The 16,369-nt window shown below is 58.5% G+C and overlaps 7 protein-coding genes across 7 annotated transcripts; 4 read left to right on the forward strand and 3 right to left on the reverse strand.

The window, feature by feature from the left end:
• Positions 1-731: 731 nt before the first annotated feature.
• Positions 732-2,603, forward strand: B0T15DRAFT_239611 (uncharacterized protein). The gene is made up of 3 exons (XM_062863055.1): positions 732-1,420; positions 1,509-1,844; positions 1,903-2,603. Exons 1-3 carry the CDS (start codon positions 1,034-1,036, stop codon positions 2,497-2,499), a joined length of 1,320 nt encoding a protein of 439 aa, XP_062720162.1. The 5' UTR covers positions 732-1,033; the 3' UTR covers positions 2,500-2,603.
• B0T15DRAFT_558048 (uncharacterized protein) lies at positions 2,530-3,625 on the forward strand (the record flags this gene model as incomplete). The annotated part of the gene is made up of 2 exons (XM_062870460.1): positions 2,530-2,559; positions 2,632-3,625. The coding sequence occupies 2 exons, from the start codon at positions 2,530-2,532 to the stop codon at positions 3,205-3,207; spliced, it is 606 nt and encodes a 201-aa protein (XP_062720163.1). The 3' UTR covers positions 3,208-3,625.
• Positions 3,385-4,559, reverse strand: B0T15DRAFT_239598 (uncharacterized protein). The gene is made up of 2 exons (XM_062863053.1): positions 4,112-4,559; positions 3,385-4,019 (listed from the first exon to the last, which is right to left on the reverse strand). Exons 1-2 carry the CDS (start codon positions 4,412-4,414, stop codon positions 3,555-3,557), a joined length of 768 nt encoding a protein of 255 aa, XP_062720164.1. The 5' UTR covers positions 4,415-4,559; the 3' UTR covers positions 3,385-3,554.
• Positions 4,560-4,862: 303 nt separating this feature from the next.
• B0T15DRAFT_239573 (ABC transporter transmembrane region 2-domain-containing protein) lies at positions 4,863-7,800 on the forward strand. Its single transcript, XM_062863051.1, has 2 exons — positions 4,863-5,866; positions 5,928-7,800. Exons 1-2 carry the CDS (start codon positions 5,108-5,110, stop codon positions 7,326-7,328), a joined length of 2,160 nt encoding a protein of 719 aa, XP_062720165.1. The 5' UTR covers positions 4,863-5,107; the 3' UTR covers positions 7,329-7,800.
• Positions 7,801-8,347: 547 nt separating this feature from the next.
• On the reverse strand, positions 8,348-10,107 carry B0T15DRAFT_239588 (uncharacterized protein). The gene has a single exon (XM_062863052.1). The coding sequence runs from the start codon at positions 9,899-9,901 to the stop codon at positions 8,408-8,410; it is 1,494 nt and encodes a 497-aa protein (XP_062720166.1). The 5' UTR covers positions 9,902-10,107; the 3' UTR covers positions 8,348-8,407.
• Positions 10,108-12,129: 2,022 nt separating this feature from the next.
• On the forward strand, positions 12,130-14,743 carry B0T15DRAFT_239822 (gamma-glutamyltranspeptidase). Its single transcript, XM_062863056.1, has 9 exons — positions 12,130-12,397; positions 12,470-12,651; positions 12,744-13,007; positions 13,072-13,132; positions 13,191-13,289; positions 13,356-13,404; positions 13,452-13,507; positions 13,573-14,110; positions 14,180-14,743. Exons 1-9 carry the CDS (start codon positions 12,394-12,396, stop codon positions 14,646-14,648), a joined length of 1,722 nt encoding a protein of 573 aa, XP_062720167.1. The 5' UTR covers positions 12,130-12,393; the 3' UTR covers positions 14,649-14,743.
• Positions 14,744-14,978: 235 nt separating this feature from the next.
• Positions 14,979-16,104, reverse strand: B0T15DRAFT_398858 (dehydrogenase-like protein; the record flags this gene model as incomplete). The annotated part of the gene is made up of 2 exons (XM_062864976.1): positions 14,979-15,979; positions 16,044-16,104. The coding sequence occupies 2 exons, from the start codon at positions 16,102-16,104 to the stop codon at positions 14,979-14,981; spliced, it is 1,062 nt and encodes a 353-aa protein (XP_062720168.1).
• Positions 16,105-16,369: the final 265 nt, after the last annotated feature.

Genomic DNA, 16,369 nt, shown 5'->3' on the forward strand with positions numbered 1-16,369 from the left:
TCTGTAGTAAATGGTTCAAGTTGTTCACCTGGAAGTTCCGGCGGTGACTGAATTGGTTGCCTCCCAACGGCACCCAACCAATGCCTAAGTGTCTGTATTTGGTTCAGAGTCAAACAAACCGGCTTCCAACAAACCCCTCAACAACCAATCAATAGACTACCTATGTCTCTGTCAGGTACGGATACGTACGCACCTCTCTCGCTGGTGTGGCTGAACTGACACCCGTGGCCCGATCGGGTGACTGCAAGATTGGGCACTTGCGAGGTGAAGGCTATTGGAACGTTAGTTTCTTCTTCAGCGGGTGAGCAACCAGTGGTGGCTGTGTCGAGAAGCGTTTGTCGTCTGGCGGAGTCACTGGCAGCGCCCAGCTGGTCTAGCGCGATAGAGTAAAAGAAGGGTTCTTGGCCAGAGGTCGTATTATCGGCCATGGCGACGATGGGTTTGGACTTTGGCCTTGTTGGGTTGTCTTTGCGTGCCGAGGTGCTGCTAAGTAACAAAGCCGGGAGGCGAAGAACTGGCCTAATGAGAAGCAATTTCCAGTTGGGATCATGGATGGGATGGCGGAGCCGTTGGCTCCCTCCCGTCCGGTTTACCTCTGTCCGGTTTACCTCTCTGTGGTTGACTTTGCTAGTAGTTGGGCAATCTGTACTACTAGTAGCACATAGTGTACCTGTCCCGTCGCAGTCTTCATTTTCTTCAAGTTCATGCCCCTGTGTCTTTCTCGAGGGCTATCAAGCATTGCTTAGTCGAACCCGCCTCGGCCTCCTCGAGAAGCGCCGGGACTGCCCCGCCCCCTCCAAAATTCCCCTTCCCGCCCGCTCAGCTCCTCCTCCTTGGTCCGCTACTAGTACCTACGCTCGCCAACCTCAACCTACCACATCTATACACCTATCGAGGCAGCGCGACACAGAGCGAAGCGGTTAGGACCGCAAAGCTTTTCGCTAGGACCTCTTAGACTCCGCAAAGCCAGCCAACCCATCAATCAACCACCCTCATAATCCTACCGCAACACCCTCGAAGAGAGCAGTCACTCATGGCAGGCCCCGCATCTCCCGGCGGCGAGGGGCCGACCTTCGCGCCTCCACCTCTGCCTGCAGGCTGGATCGCGCAGTGGGACGCAGCCTCCAAGAAGTATTACTTTGTGCAGCTGTCGACGGGCGCGTCGCAGTGGGAGACGCCCACCGAGGCCGCGCCCGTGGGCGGGGCTTCTGACACGCCCGGCCCGAAGTCTGATCACCCCTACGGAGTTCCGGGGCGAGTTGACAGTGGCGCCGAGATCATCGTACATCCGGACGGCAGCCAGACGGCGCGGTATCCCGACGGCAGACTCGAGCCTGTCCATCCGAGAGAGGACGGGTCGACGGCGGACGGGACCAGGGGTGTTGGTGGTGGCGATGGGACTACCGATCGAGGGCTTGGGGTAGGTAACGATTGCATTGCAGTAAACGTGCTGCGTTGCGCTGTGGAGTGTTATGGTTCTTTTTTGGGCTAACATCCCTTCCCTGCAGTCCTTGCTCGGAAGCACGCTCGGCAGCCTCGGTGGTAAACCACACGGTAGCGGATCACACGGCGGCGGTGTCGGTGGCCTGGTTGGGCACGTAGCCAGTGGGCTTCTGTCCGGAGGGCATGGCGGCGGACACGGCGCGGGCCACAGTAGTAGCGGCGGCCTGGGAGGGAAGCTCGCATCGCAGTTGGCTTCCAATCTGTTCCACTCCGGAAGCAAGCCGTCGACCCAGCAATCCAACTACCATGGTGGCCAGTCATCGGGACATGCCGGCGCTGGCGGCCTGGGCGGACTCGTTGGGGGAGTTGCCAGCATGTTTGGGAACAAGCCTCACGGCTCGGTAGGTTCAAGCAGCGCATATCTCTTATTACGTCTCAACCACGCTAACAGTGGGATAGGGCCAGCAGTTCGGCTACTCTAATAGCGGACAAACTGGTAGCTATAGCGCGCCGCCCCCACCGGCCTCTTACCAAGCGCTCTCGCACTCGTCGCACTCGGCTACCACCCCGTCTTCCTACCAGGGCAGCACGCCCTCTTACTCGACCCCGGCTCATTCGCAGCACCAGAGCCCCAACACGTCGTATGGCCACTCGACTCCAGGCCAGCCATACACCCCTTCCTACGGCACCCCCGGTAACCAGCATGCCGGGAGTCAACAGCCGCCTCATGCGCAGACCTACCCGCCTCCGCCACCAGGCGGCCCGCCGCAGGGCTACGGCCCACCGTCGTATGCGTCGCATCCCGGGGGCGCACCGCAACACGCCGGGCCACAAGCAAACTACGGGCCGCCCCCACCGGCTGCCGCCCCCTACGGCCAACCTCAGTATGGTCAACCGCAGTACGGCGGTGCGGCAGCGTCGTACGCGTCGCAACATTCCGCGCAGCACACTCCTAGCGGGCACTCCCCCTACCCGGCCCAACCGCAATACGCCGGCGGCGGCCACCAGCAGCCGCCTCACCAGCAGACGTACGGAGGCGGGCCGCAGTACCACTAGGAGGACCGCGCCCCGCAAGGAACGGGCGCGATGCCGACGCTTGCCGCCTTCGCGGACGCGGTGGCGGCGTGCCCGGGCTAGGTGCAGCAGTCGATCGGGCTGCAATGGCACGCCGTGTTCTCTGCGAAGCAGTTGTGGGTGGCGCAGTGGGAGAGGAGGAGGAAAATTCCGGAGCGTCTCCGGGCTCTTGCGCAGCGGGAGTATGAGATGCTGTGGCTGTTGACGGTAAGGGCGGAGCAGTATCGGGCGATGGATGCGATGGTACAGCGAAGGCGGGAAAGACGCGGGCGCGAGCAGGTGGTGCGGATGATGCAGGGCCTGGCGGGGTTGGGCTCTTCGAGGGAGCAATCGCTGAACGGGTGTGCAAGGTGGGTCAAGGCGGAGCGAGCGCGGCTCGAGAAGGAGCGGAGGCTTGCTGGGCCAGGGGCATCGCCCAGACCGCTGTCGCTGACCCCGCGGTCGCGGGCGAAGATCGAAGCAGACCAGGCCCGGCTGGAGAACGAGCGGAGAGAGTCAGATACGGCAGAGCAGCGGGCGATGCGTGGGGATTGGGTACAGTGGGACTGTGTGCTGCGTGAGTCCGAGAAAGCGAGGAAGAGACGGACGGAGCGACATAGGCGAGAGTGCAAGGAACGGTACAGGCGGACCCTGCCCCAGAGGCAGGAGAAAGCGCAGCAGCAGCAGGGGCTGGCCGGCCAGTTGGATTAGCTGTCATTGATCGACCCGATGCTGCTGCAGTCGACGACTTGGGAGCTTCAAACGCAAGACTAGCCCCCTGCGGAAAGGGGGGGTGGGGGGGGTCAGAACTTGTTTCAAGCGCACGCTGTGGCGATAGTTCATCTCGGAAGAGTTCCTTTCTTTGTTAGTACATTGTTGGCCGAGTATGTTCTTGTCGAGCGAGAAGCGTGTTAGATTTCGATAATGGGTGTGTCTCTCCGTGGCTTGTAGTTTCATTTACATAGTACTATAGACTTAGCAGCATCCGTGATGAGCGAAACCACCTCCTACATTTCTTCCTTTTCCACAAAGAGTCTCCATCAGCTCAGCTACTGCTACTACTGCCTCTTCTTCACACTCTCCTGCTGTGAGCTCGCACTAACAGCCAGCTCCCCTATCCAGGACGATACCCTCCGGGCCACGAGATAGGCTACTGCAGCCACGGCAACGATGTAACACGCCGTGCCGGCCAGTGAGCGCGGCAGCACGTTGAAGAGGAACGGGTCCAGGATGATGTCCACGTCGACCGGCGGCACGCTGGTCATCAGTGCCGCGTCGGTCGTGAAGTAATCGGCTGCGGCGAGGATGCGGAGGAGCAGGATGGAGGACGCTTCCCCTTCGCGCTCGCTGCTGCTGGATGCGGGATTTTCATTGTCATCAACAACATCATCATCGCCATGGTTTGCTGACAACTCAGATAGCTGCTGTCGGGACATGGAGTAGGCTCGCAGAGAGGCCAGCAGCTCGGGTGAGTTCCAGACTGCCGGGAGGGGGAAGGTGGTGAGAGAGAACGCGGTTGGTTGCTGGGGGGAGGGTTTTATTAGAAAGGCTTTTTTGATTCGTTTGTGGCGTGTATATATATATATATATATATATATTTGTTACTAGTACTTACTGTGGCCGGCCAGCAGACTCGCACCTCATAGCGCTGGTGTGGCGTGAGCTTGTCGAGGATGAGCCATGTTGCTGTCCCGTGCGGATATTCGGGCGAAGGGAATAGGGCGGCAAGCTGTGTTCGTAGCGTCCCGTTGGCTGGTGTGAGCGTGTCCAGGCCGAGTTCGGAAAGGGGTTTTGCGTGCGCGAGCGGGATCGTGGCCGCTTCCGGGCCGAGGAAGATGGTCTTTTCTGTGTTGGCGAGCGCGCGGGTGAAGAGAAGAAGGAGGGCTGTCCAGATACGGGTTCTCAAAATGAATGTCATTCTGAATTACCTGTAATTAGGAACAACAACAACCTAACAGCCCACCCAAGAATCCAAGAACGCTGGAAGCCGGCCTGTGTAAGTGATTCCGACTCCGGGGTCCCGGTTGCCGGCGGGTGCTCTGGTTGCCGGAGCGGCGGACCCGGAATCCCCCCTGAACTGTGGGTGGAGCACTTTCCCCGGCATATGCATCAATCCGATTTGTGGGTCGACTGGGGATTGACACCTGCCCGCCACTGACAGCGAATCTGGGGAACAATCACATGCTGATTGTTTCCAAGCAGCAGCTGCTTGGCTTCCTCCGAACCTGTTCCCATTCCAGCAAGCGAGTGACGCAGAGGGCCGAGGAAATCCATAGACCCAGACCTACACAAACCACCAACAGCAACAGCAGTAACAGCTGAACATCTAGTCTAGCTAATCCGAGACTGTGTTCTTGAGCGAGTGATCAGCTATTCTGGTACGAGCCGATACCGAACCGCGCACACGACAATTGCCAGGTCGAGTGAACGTTGCGTTGCGCACGACGACAGCAGCTCCACCAGTCGCCAACCCCTTCTCGGGACGCTCCATTCCGCTCCGTTCCGCTCCTATTGTCCGTGACATCCCTCGGTCTTCCTGTCGCACTCCCCTCGATGACCGCCGCCTCGCGTCCGTGAACCGCCTTCTCGGCCTCGCCTGCTCCTGCCCGCAATGGCGCCAACACAATCGAAGCCGGTTGCCCTGGGCAGCAGCGCCGTCGCGCGCGCTCGCACCATCCGCGGCATCGTCTCGCAGCTGACGACCATGTACCTGCGCAATCGCACCAAGATCTCGCGCGCCGTGTCCATTACTCTGCTGGTGGCGCTCGTCCAGCGCATACGGCACTCCATCGCCGAACAGAAAGCCGTCGCCGCCCGCGAGGAGGCAAAGAAAGCAGCCAAGGTCGGCAGCACATCGGCAGCCGAGGAGGATGAGGTGGAGGTGAAGAAGAAGAGGGTCGAGCTCAACCGCGAGTTCTTCCGCCAGCTGATGCGCCTGCTGCGGATCCTCGTTCCAGGGTGGCGGACCAAGGAGATGCGGCTCCTCATCACTCACAGCTTCTTCCTGGTCATGCGGACCCTGATCAGTCTGAAGGTGGCCGCCATGGACGGCGCCATCGTCAAGGCGCTGATCAAGGGGAACGGGCGCGAGTTCTTGATGCGCATCGTGTGGTGGATGCTGATTGCGGTCCCGGCGACCTTCACCAATTCGATGCTCTCATATCACCAGGCTGAACTCGCGTTGAGATACCGCACACGGCTGACCGAGTACATCCACAACCAATACCTGTCCAACTTGACCTTCTACGGCATCTCGGCATTGGACGACCGAATAAAGAACCCGGACCAGCTGATTGCCGTGGATGTGGCCAGGTTCTCGAACAGCTTGGCCGAGTTGTTCAGCAACCTGGCGAAGCCTATCCTGGATATGGTATGCTTTCCCTCTGACTACCATTTCCTTCCTTGCGCGCTGGCTAACCCATCAAAATTAGACGATTTACACAATCTCGCTGTCAAGGAGCGTTGGCGGGGAAGGCGTCGTGTTCATGGGGCTCCTCGTCCAGCTCTCAGCACACGTCATGCGAGCCTTGACGCCGCCGTTCGGCAAGTACGTGGCCGACGAAACGAGGTTGGAGGGCGAGTTCCGCTTCCAGCATTCCAGGTTAATCGACCACAGCGAGGAAGTCGCCCTCTATGCCGGCCACGAGGCGGAGAAAGACACGCTCGACAAAGGCTATTTCACCCTAATCAAACACATCAACCACATCCTGCGGATGCGCTTCTACCACGGCTTCATGGAGGACTTCGTCGTCAAGTACTTCTGGGGCGCGCTGGGCCTGCTGCTCTGCAGTATCCCCGTCTTCGTCAAGCTGCCGGGGCGCGTTGCCATGAGCATGGGCGACCGCACGGAAAGCTTCGTCGCCAACCGCAGACTGCTGCTCTCCGCGTCGGACGCCTTTGGCCGCATCATGTTCTCATACAAAGAGATCATGGAGCTCGCCGGCTACACGTCGCGCGTCTCCTCCCTCCTCGAAGTCATGGACGACATCCAGGCGGGGCACTTCGAGAAGAAGCTCGTCTCGAGCTCGGGCACCGAAACAAACGCCAACGTGCTCAGGGGGCGCGGCAACGTAATCGAAAGTAAAGACATCCGCTTCGTCGACGTGCCCATCATCTCCCCCAACGGCGACGTGCTCGTTCCCGCGCTCTCCTTCTCCCTCTCGCAGGGCGACCACCTCCTGGTCGTCGGGCCCAACGGCTGCGGCAAGTCGTCCCTCTTCCGCATCCTCGGCGGCCTCTGGCCCGTCTACGGCGGCACCGTGCACAAGCCGTCCTTCAGCGAGATCTTCTACATCCCGCAGCGGCCGTACCTCTCGCGCGGCACCCTCCGGCAGCAGATCATCTACCCGGACGGGCGGTCGGCGATGCACGCCAAGCGCGTGACGGACGACGACCTGCTCGATATCCTGCGCATCCTGCAGCTCGAGCACCTCGTCGAGCTCTACCCGGAGGGCTGGGACGCCGAGGCCGAGTGGCGCGACGTGCTCTCGGGCGGCCTGCAGCAGCGCGTCGCCATGGCCCGCCTGTTCTACCACCGCCCGCACTACGCCATCCTGGACGAGTGCACCAGCAGCGTCACGCTCGACACCGAGAAGGTCATGTACGACACCGCCAAGGAGCTGGGCATCACGCTCATGACGGTCAGCCATCGCCGCAGTCTGTGGAAGTACCATACCCACATCCTGCAGTTCGATGGGCAGGGCCACTATGTGTTTACGCGGCTGGATGCTGAGAAGAGGCTGAAGCTGGAGGAGGAGAAGGAGGATCTCGAGGTGCTGCTGAGGGCGGTGCCGGAGATTGAGCGCCGGATTGCTGAGTTGAGCTCTGCGTAGTTGTCAGTAAAGCCTAGGGGTGGAGGGATGTCCGGTCTCTCGATTAACCTTTGGAGATGGGAAGAACTTATTGATCCCGAGTCGGACGACGGGGGATTACAGTACTAGTATATATCTGATGAAGTATGCGTATATGAGGAAGTTGGGTGTGCCAGGGGCTGTCAGTATTTTGGCCATTTACCAGGGACACGAGGAAGAGTTATTAGCGGCTACCTTTCAGTGTATCATCACTGATCTAGACAGCCGGTCGTGTACCATCATAGGTGTGAGGCGGTAGCTGGCACTGAGATTCTAGGCAAGGTTTATTATATATAGCAAGCGCACTCGCGAAGAATTAGCATCATTAGCGGTTTTAGATCTACCTGTCCACTGGATGTGGGTAGAGTTCTATTGAGACAACCGATCTCAGATTCAAAGCGTGAAACCGAGTTGCGTCCAGCTGGCATAACTACCTACCTACTTCATAGATCTGAATGGAGAGTTAGTTATACAGGACGAGACAACCAAGTTCAACGGAGAGTTGGAAGCAGAGATGCCATAGCAGTGTCTAAGACATTGAGTTAACATGTTGCGCAAACCAAACCGGACCAAGCTCACACACTAGGGTAAATAAGCAGGCACAGGTTCAAGGTACAATACCTCGTGTCATCGTATCATACACAGGTTGCCTATCCTATGTGCAAAGCGGAAAATGCTGGCGCATTTTCCTACTAACCTCTCAAAAAGCTCTACAAAGAAACGAAGACGCACACCACAACAACAAAAAAATAGCCTACTTTAGAGAACCATGCACCCTCCCCACTGGGCTTCCCCTTTTATCATCCCCACCTCTTCCCCGGCTCAGGGACAATTCTCAACTGCCTGTCAGCCCAGGCTGGCTCCGGGTGGCGGCGCGCCTCGATGCTTCTCCATCGGCGATACCAATAGCGACTGTCAGACAGGACATGACAGGACATGACTTGAAGTTGGCAGTTGGGCCATTCTGCTTTAGAAAATCGACGTTCCATTTCCTAAAAACAAACTACACTCCCCCCACTCCCCCCCCATCTATCATCTACTGCGCGCCCCCCCAAGCCCGCTTAATGGTGCCACCGCTTCGCAGGAACGATGCCAGCGGTGCCGTTGTTAGGCAGCCCCGGGAACCCAGCCGACGGAGCGGCGGTGGCCGAGGCAGAAGTCTGGGAGGCAGTGACGGTGACGACCTCGTCCGTGGGGCACTCCTCGTCATCGGCGCCGTCCGCGGCGCCGTTGGTGCCGGTCGGGGTAGGGTCGGAAGCGGCGGAGGTCGAGGTGACAGTCACGACCTCGTCGGTGGAGCACTCAGCGTCCTCCTCCTCGTCGCCGCTGCTGCCGCCGCTACCGCTGCTGCCGCCGTTGTTGTTGCCACCGGCAGAGGCGGCACTGGTGGTGGTGGTAGCCGCGGCATCAGCGGTGGCGGTGGTCTTGTCCCCGCCCTTGGCGGTGGGAGAGGGGGCGGCGCTCTCGCCTGTGACGGTCACGTAGACGGTTGAGGCCGGGATCGTCTCGGTCACGGTCACGACGCTGGCGGCGCAGTCACAGGCACCGTTGCCGTTGCCGCTGCCAGAGCCACTGCCGGTACCACTGCCGGTACCGCTGCCGCTGCCGCTGCCGCTGCCGCTGCCAGAACCGTTGCCGGAGCCGGAGCCATTGCCAGAGCCAGAGCCAGAGCCAGAGCCAGAGGCAGGGACGGTGGTGGTCACAGAGCCCCCAATGGTAACCGTGCGCGTGCCAGTCGAAGTCGAAGTAACAGTCGTGGTCGTGGTGGGCTCACCCTGTCCATCGGCGTCAACGGACGAGACGGCGGACGAGGCGGGAACCGAGGCAGCAGGGGCCGAGCCCGCGGGGGGCGAGAGGACCTGGGTGTGGGTGACAGTCTCGACAATGGGCGTCTCGACGGTCGACTTGATGGTGGTGGTGACGACCTTGCCACCACCGTTGCCGTTGCCGCCGCCGAGGGTGGTGGTAACGACCTTGGTGATGGTCACGGAGCCAACCTTGGTCTGAGTGGCAGTCGAGAGGCTGACCTGGGCCGAGCCCGTGGCCGCCGGGCCCGAGGGGCTAAGAGTGCTGCCGGTAATGACGCCCTTGGAGGCATCATCCAGAACGCTGGACGAGATCGACGGGGCAGCAGTGACCGGGCAGACGACGGTGGTCAGCACGACGGTGTCGGTGACGAGGACGGTCGAGAGAGCCTCGGAAGGCAGCTTGGTGATGTCCTCGGTCCTCGCGGGGCAGTCGATGACCTCGGGAGCGCAGGATGTGATGGTGCGCACCGACGTAGTAGACACAGTCATGGTGGTAACGCCACCAACGGTGCCGTTGGCCGGGAAGGGGGCGGCACTGGTGACGACGCCGGTAGAGGCACCGGTAGAGGCACTGGTAGAGACACCGGTTGACAAGAGAACGGTGGTGGAGGAGACGGCCTCTGCTGACTCGGCCGAGCTGAGGGCTGGCGCTGTTGTGTTGTCACGCCTGAACCGCATGTACCGAGGATGTGAGTACGCGGAAGTGAGGGCCGCGAAGAGCCCGAGGGCGACAGTGGCGGATTTCATCTTTGCTGCTGTAAGAGTCTTGTTCTTGAGCTGCTCTTGGAGATGGCTTGCTGTCAAAGTGCGCCAGGCAAAATGAGTGATTCGAGAGCGAAAAGAGCGAGAGTCAACTCCGCAAGCAGCGAACTAACACAGTTGCTCGCGTGGAAAAAGAACGTAGATACAACGAGAAGCGAATTGTTGCTGGGCAGGCAAGCAAAAGGAGTGGTGCTTGACTGATAAAAGAGAGATGGACAGCACAGATGCCAAGATGAAGTTGAAGAAAAGTCAGGAAGAAGAAGAAGAGACGAAACAGACGCGAGACTCCATCCGTCGACCTTTATGAGTGTAGCATTCCATCTCCGTTGCATCCACAAAATTCCACGACATCTCCGGGAACCCCTGGCACGCCAGGGGCCCTCAGCGCCGTCGGAGAATGAGGGAGCATGGGCCTAGCCGCTGGGCATTCCCATCGGCCCATAGCATCACTGACGTACAGTCGTGGCTTGCCCTTATTAATCAAGGGGCTCCCCACAAGAATAGTCCATTACAATACACTACACGTACAAGACAGATCCTGCAAGCCCTGTCGAATGGCGTGGCCATGTTGTCGGGCTCGCAGAACAACGGGAAGGCTCTGGGAAATCCAGGACTTGTGCCCGGAATGACACGACTGCGTGTGCAGGGGCAGACGCAGGCACGGTGGACCTGAGACAACGGCGTATTCAGCCAATCGCGGGCCCGGCAGCTCACGTATCGGGTAACAGACAGTCCTGCGCCGTTGAGGTAGGGCAAGATCAAGGAGACCGGACTGGGAGCTCAACGCCAGAGATTCTCCACGGCGAGAATGATCGCACAGAGCCTTTGACGGTACCGTCATAGGTATCCGTAGCTGGAGAATCCATGTGGCATGCATGAGAGATCACTTCGTGGTCCGCAAGTCTTCCCAGATCAAGACCTGTGGTTCACGGAACGCCGGAGAGATTTTCGTCCTGGTCAACCGGGAACCCGGCTGATCCGAGACGAATGATCACCCGAGGAATCTGGTAACGATCTTGCTCGGCTGTGTCTTGATGCACAACAGCCAAGATGTCTCGTTTTGTTTCGATTGTGAGTGGGGGATCTCAACTGAACCAGTGCCTATCGACTTGAGGTTAGGTATATGTAAACGGTGTCCTAGCCTAAGCCTTGGTATCAGTGTGTATGAAGTTCGACGATGAACCGGATGTAAGGTTGCTTGAATGGGCTCTTCGGCCGTCATCGATGAACACATTTGTTACCCGGATTTTGTCCGATTTCGTGGCATTCCGGCTTTCCACATTCCAGAGAGAAAGCCCATTGTATGGGAAACCCTGGGGACGGAAATTTGTCAGGGGTGAGGTGAAAAAGGGGAGAGTTTCAGAACGCGATCCACCTCCGGAGTGAACACCCTTGTGGTCGGCGCCGGCTGCGATTGGCCTGCTCCTGACGGACCCACAAGCCACGGCGGCAGTGCCGTTTCGTCAATGCGAAACCCCAAACCCTCGATCTCCCCCGTCCGGAATCTGGATGCAGCACTGATGAGCATCCATGAAGAAACATCGCTGAGGAATCGACTTCTAGATCCCGATGCTTCGAATGTCTAGAATCGAACTCAGCCCTGTGATGATCTGCTCATCATTTGCTCGTGCAGACTACACTACTGTACTTGATATTGCTGCCGTGCCTCAAGCGTACCCTACGATCTGCCTACGGGGTTTGGAGGTATGCCACAGTAGTTAGTGCATTGCGCATGTTTCTCTCGTCTTCTTCTACCAAACTCCTCTTGCTCTTTCATTTAATGCTGGCGATCCGGCGCGGGAAGATCGCATCTGTGCCGAGTCGGCTCGATGATCTGGGAGATCAACTGCGGATCACCCGCTATGAGGGCAAAGCAACTATGAAACCGTGATGAGTGAGCAACTTTTGATGTTTGACAGAGCTCTCGTCCTTGACCGAACCAAGGCCCCTGAGAGAATCACCCAGTGATAGTAAGTTGACTGGCTTCTGAACCGTGCGGTGGATGTCAATACTCAATACTATTAGTAGTGTTAGTAATTCTTCAAGCTTCCGATGTTGTGCTCGCCAATCGGAGACTCGGAACGGGCGGATGATCAGAGGTCGAACTGATGTTGTCATCAGGCTTCGCACTTCAGAGCACCTTCCTCAACGAGGCAAAGACACGGCTAAAGCGTAGAGGGTTAGGGTTATAACCGTATGACTTCACCGCCAACGACAGGTTCCAACTTCCAACTCTCTTATCGCAGCCTATCTCAATTCCTGTGCTGTACTGGTCCATTGCTGCATTTGTCCTTTTGTCAGCATCCAGTCGGGTCGATCCTGACTCTTCCTCTCGATACCTGTTTGATCCTCTGGTGTCTTGCTACTTTGCTTGTTTTACTATTTCCTGAGCATTACCTGGTAGTCTCTTCTCTTTCATAACCGACAGGAACCTAACAGCTCAATGAGCTTGCCTCACTACTAGTAGCTCTGTTATCATGCGTAAGCGTCCTACTTCCCAAAAAAGCCTCCTTACAGTAGGTAGTGTACCGCAGAAACTGATCGTCAGAGTAGGCCATCCATCGCTGTTGTCCTGCTCGCTCCCGCTGCTCCTCCAGCTCACTCCGGGCTCGGCATTCCCCATCATCGGTCAAGGGGTCTTCATCAATGCCTCCAGCTCCGGCGGCAGCAGGGGCGCTGTTTCCAGCGAAAGCTCCATATGTTCCAAAATCGGGATAGACACCATTGCACTAGGGGTGAGAGCCGTCTTGTGGTCTATTATCTTTCTTTTCTTTTCTCTTCTTTTTCTTTCTCTTTTTTGTTTTTAGTGTCACGCTGACCGCGACAGGGAACGGCCGCTGATGCTATGGTGGCAACAACACTATGCGTGGGCGTCATCGGCATGTACCACTCCGGCATTGGCGGAGGAGGCTTCATGCTCGTCCGTGACAAGAATGGCGTGTACGAGGCCATCGACTACAGGGAGACCGCCCCTGCCGCAGCGTTCAGGGACATGTACGAGCACAATCCCAACGCCAGTGTATTCGGCGGCTTGGCTGTTGGTGTTCCTGGTGAGCTCAGGGGGTTGGAGTATCTACATCGGAAATACGGTGTAAGTAATTATGGAACGACTTGGAGTGAGGTACCAGGTACTAGTTGACCAACTCTCCCTCTAGATATTGCCATGGAAGACGCTAGTCATGCCTGCTGTACGCGTTGCCCGAGATGGCTTCCGGGGTAAGCACCATCCGAACAGCATCAACGGCGTACCTTGTCGCTCACGAGATGTTTCAAGTCAACGAGGACCTGGTCCGGTATATGGAGGCTGCCAGTGCCGATAATAATACCTTTCTTGTGGACGATCCCACATGGGCGGAGGACTTTGCTCCCAACGGTCAGTGTTCTGATGAGCTGGCGGATTCCGGCATGTACTGTCTCCGTTACTCACACAGTCGTCTAGGCACGCTGGTCCAACTCGGGGATACAATCACGAGAAAGCGCTATGCAGAGTGAGTGAGCTACTCAAACTGGGCTGGCATTCGCTCACGTCTTGAAGTTCTCTTGAGAAGATCGCCAACGAAGGAGTTGATGTGTTCTACAAAGGGGGTATCGGTAGGCTCGCTTGTTCCTCGTTATAGTCCTGCATAACTTGGGGGACGCTAATGGACTGCTGATAGCGAAATCCATGATCGACCTCATCCAAAAGACAAACGGAACCATGACGCTTGAGGACCTGAAGAACTACACAGTCGATGTGAAGCCACCGCTGAACATCACCTACGGCGACTACAGGTTGTTCACAACCGACGCGCCGAGCAGTGGAGCTGTCATGTTCAGCATTCTCAAGACAATGGAGGAGTATCCCGTACAGGATCTCATCGACACCAACCTGACCACCCACCGTTTCGTCGAGGCCATGAAGTTCGCCTATGGGGCGCGTCTAGAGTTTGGCGACCCGGCGTTTGTCCAGAACGTCACCGATATTGAGGGGTGGCTGCTAAGCAACGACACGGCCCAGGACATTCGTCACCGCATCTTGGACAACCAAACCCAAGCGGTTGAAGCCTACGACCCCTTGTCCCTGTACAACCCCGAGAGCCACGGCACTTCCCACATCGTCAGCGCGGACGCCTCTGGCTTGACCGTCACGTCCACGACCACGATCAATCTCCTCTTCGGTGCGCAGATCATGACCCCTGACACGGGCATCATCCTGTAAGTTAAGTTCGTGCCTGGGGTGCCTCGCCGCGACATTCCACTGACTTCAAACCCTTCTTCCAACAGGAACAACGAGATGGACGACTTCTCCCAACCCGGCCGGCGCAACGCCTTCGGCTTCGCCCCTTCGCCGTCCAACTACATTGCCGCCGGCAAGCGGCCACTCTCCTCCATAACCCCGATCATCGCCGAATTTGCCGTCAACTGCTCCCTCTTCTTCGCAACCGGCGCAGCCGGCGGGTCGCGCATCATCAGCGCCACCACCCAAGTAGCGTGGCACATACTCACGGGCAACATGTCGATGCACGATGCCATTGCCGAGCCCAGACTGCACCACCAGCTTCTGCCGGACATGCTCATGCTCGAGGACGGGTTCGACAACAGCACGGCGGAAAGCTTGACCGGGAAGGGTCATGAGGTGGAGTGGATGGCGCCGGGCACCAGTGCTGTGCAGGGCGTGATGAGGCTGTGGGACGGGCGGTTTGATGCGGTCGGGGAGACGAGGCAGGTCAATAGTGGGGGTTATAGCATCTAATGGCGAAGTTGAAGTCATGGTGAGCCTGAGTTTGGGGAGAAATCCGGGTTGATGATGTTACAGTTAACGCTACGTCCATAGACAGAGGCAGCATTAGCAGTAGCATTGGCTAAGCGAGCAATTCCACTTCGGTACTAGTAAAGAGCGAGATACGATCGATCATTTTCATTCATGGATTCTGCTTTTCATTTACAAGCCTGCATACCAACATCCACCCCCTCCGGCAGGTCGAAAGTCGTGATCACCCAATACCGCCCGCCACCCTGTCCCGTTGCAACAACGCCCCTATTTCTTACGTCCATCCACCCCCGCCTCTCTGTGTTCTCTGGTTTATCGGCTGGTATCAACAACGTACCGCCCCACGATCTTGCCCGCCTTCATCAAGTCGTACACGTTCTGCAGCTCGCTCAAGCCGACCGTCTTGAACGGCACCTTGACGAGCCCACGCTGGAAGAAGTCGAGCGCCTCCTGCGTGTCCTGGCGGTTGCCGACGTAGCTGCCCTTGATGGAGATCATGCGGATGACGGTGTCGAAGACGGGCGCCTTGAGGAAGGCCTTGGCGGGGAGCCCGATGCAGATGACGGAGCCGCGGCTGCGCACGTACTCGGTGGCCTGCTGGAACGGCTTCTCCGACACGGCCAGCAGCAGCACGGCGTGCGGGCCCAGCCCGTCGGGCGTCGCCGCCTTCACCTCGCTCACCAGGTCCTTGCTGGTCATGAAGTCGACGTAGGCGGCCGCGCCGAGTGTCTTGCAGCTCTGGCGCTTCTCCTCGCCGCCGTCGATGCCGATCACGTGCATGCCCATGGCCTTCGCGTACTGGATCGCCATGCTGCCCAGGCCGCCGCCCGCGCCGACGATGGCGACCCACTGGCCCGGGCGCGCGCCGGACTCCTTCAGGCCCTTGTAGACGGTGATGCCGGCGCAGAGCACGGGCGCCACGGCCTCGAGGTCGACGTCCTTGGGGATGCGCGCCACGTGGGCGGCCTTGGCGATGGCGTACTGCTGGAAGCTGCCGTCGACCGTGTAGCCGGACAGCAGCGCGTGCGGGCACAGCGGCTCGTCGGCCTGCATGCAGAAGGAGCAGGCCAGGCAGCTGCCGTTGAGCCACTTGATGCCGGCGTAGTCGCCGACCTCGATGTCCGTCACCAGCTCGCCCTTGGCCACCACCACGCCGGCGCCCTCGTGCCCGCCGACGAGCGGCAGCTTGGTCGCCAGCGGCCAGTCGCCCATCATGGCGTGCAGATCTGTGTGGCAGACGCCCGAGTACTTGACGTTGACAAGCACCTCATCCGGCCCGGGCTTCTGGACGGGGATCTTCTTGTAGACGACGGCTGCAGCATTCCTGTTAGGGTGGACTAATTCTCGTCTTTGGTTCGAGGGAGGTGGTAAGCTTACGGCCGCCCGACTTCTCAACCACCTGTGCCCATTGCTCGCTTGGGATATCGAAGCCAGTCATTGTGAAGTTGGGGTCTGAGAGATGTGGTGTTGAGAGGATAGTGAGAAGAGACGATCAAGAGGTGATGATGTTGATGATATCAGAGTTGTAGTGTTGTGTGGATCAAGTAGTCTGGAGGGACGAGAGATACCGTCATGCATGCGCGGCCTGCGCACCCCCTTTATACTCAACCCCCATCGCCACGGCTCAGTGCTACAGCACTCATCATGATGCGAACGAGCGATTGGAAACGGCAGGTTTCGTTCAATAGGAAGCAAGAAACACG

This window comes from Chaetomium strumarium (genome assembly GCF_033439665.1).
Source record: "Chaetomium strumarium strain CBS 333.67 chromosome Unknown B0T15scaffold_5, whole genome shotgun sequence".
Taxonomy (NCBI): Eukaryota; Fungi; Ascomycota; class Sordariomycetes; order Sordariales; family Chaetomiaceae; genus Chaetomium; species Chaetomium strumarium.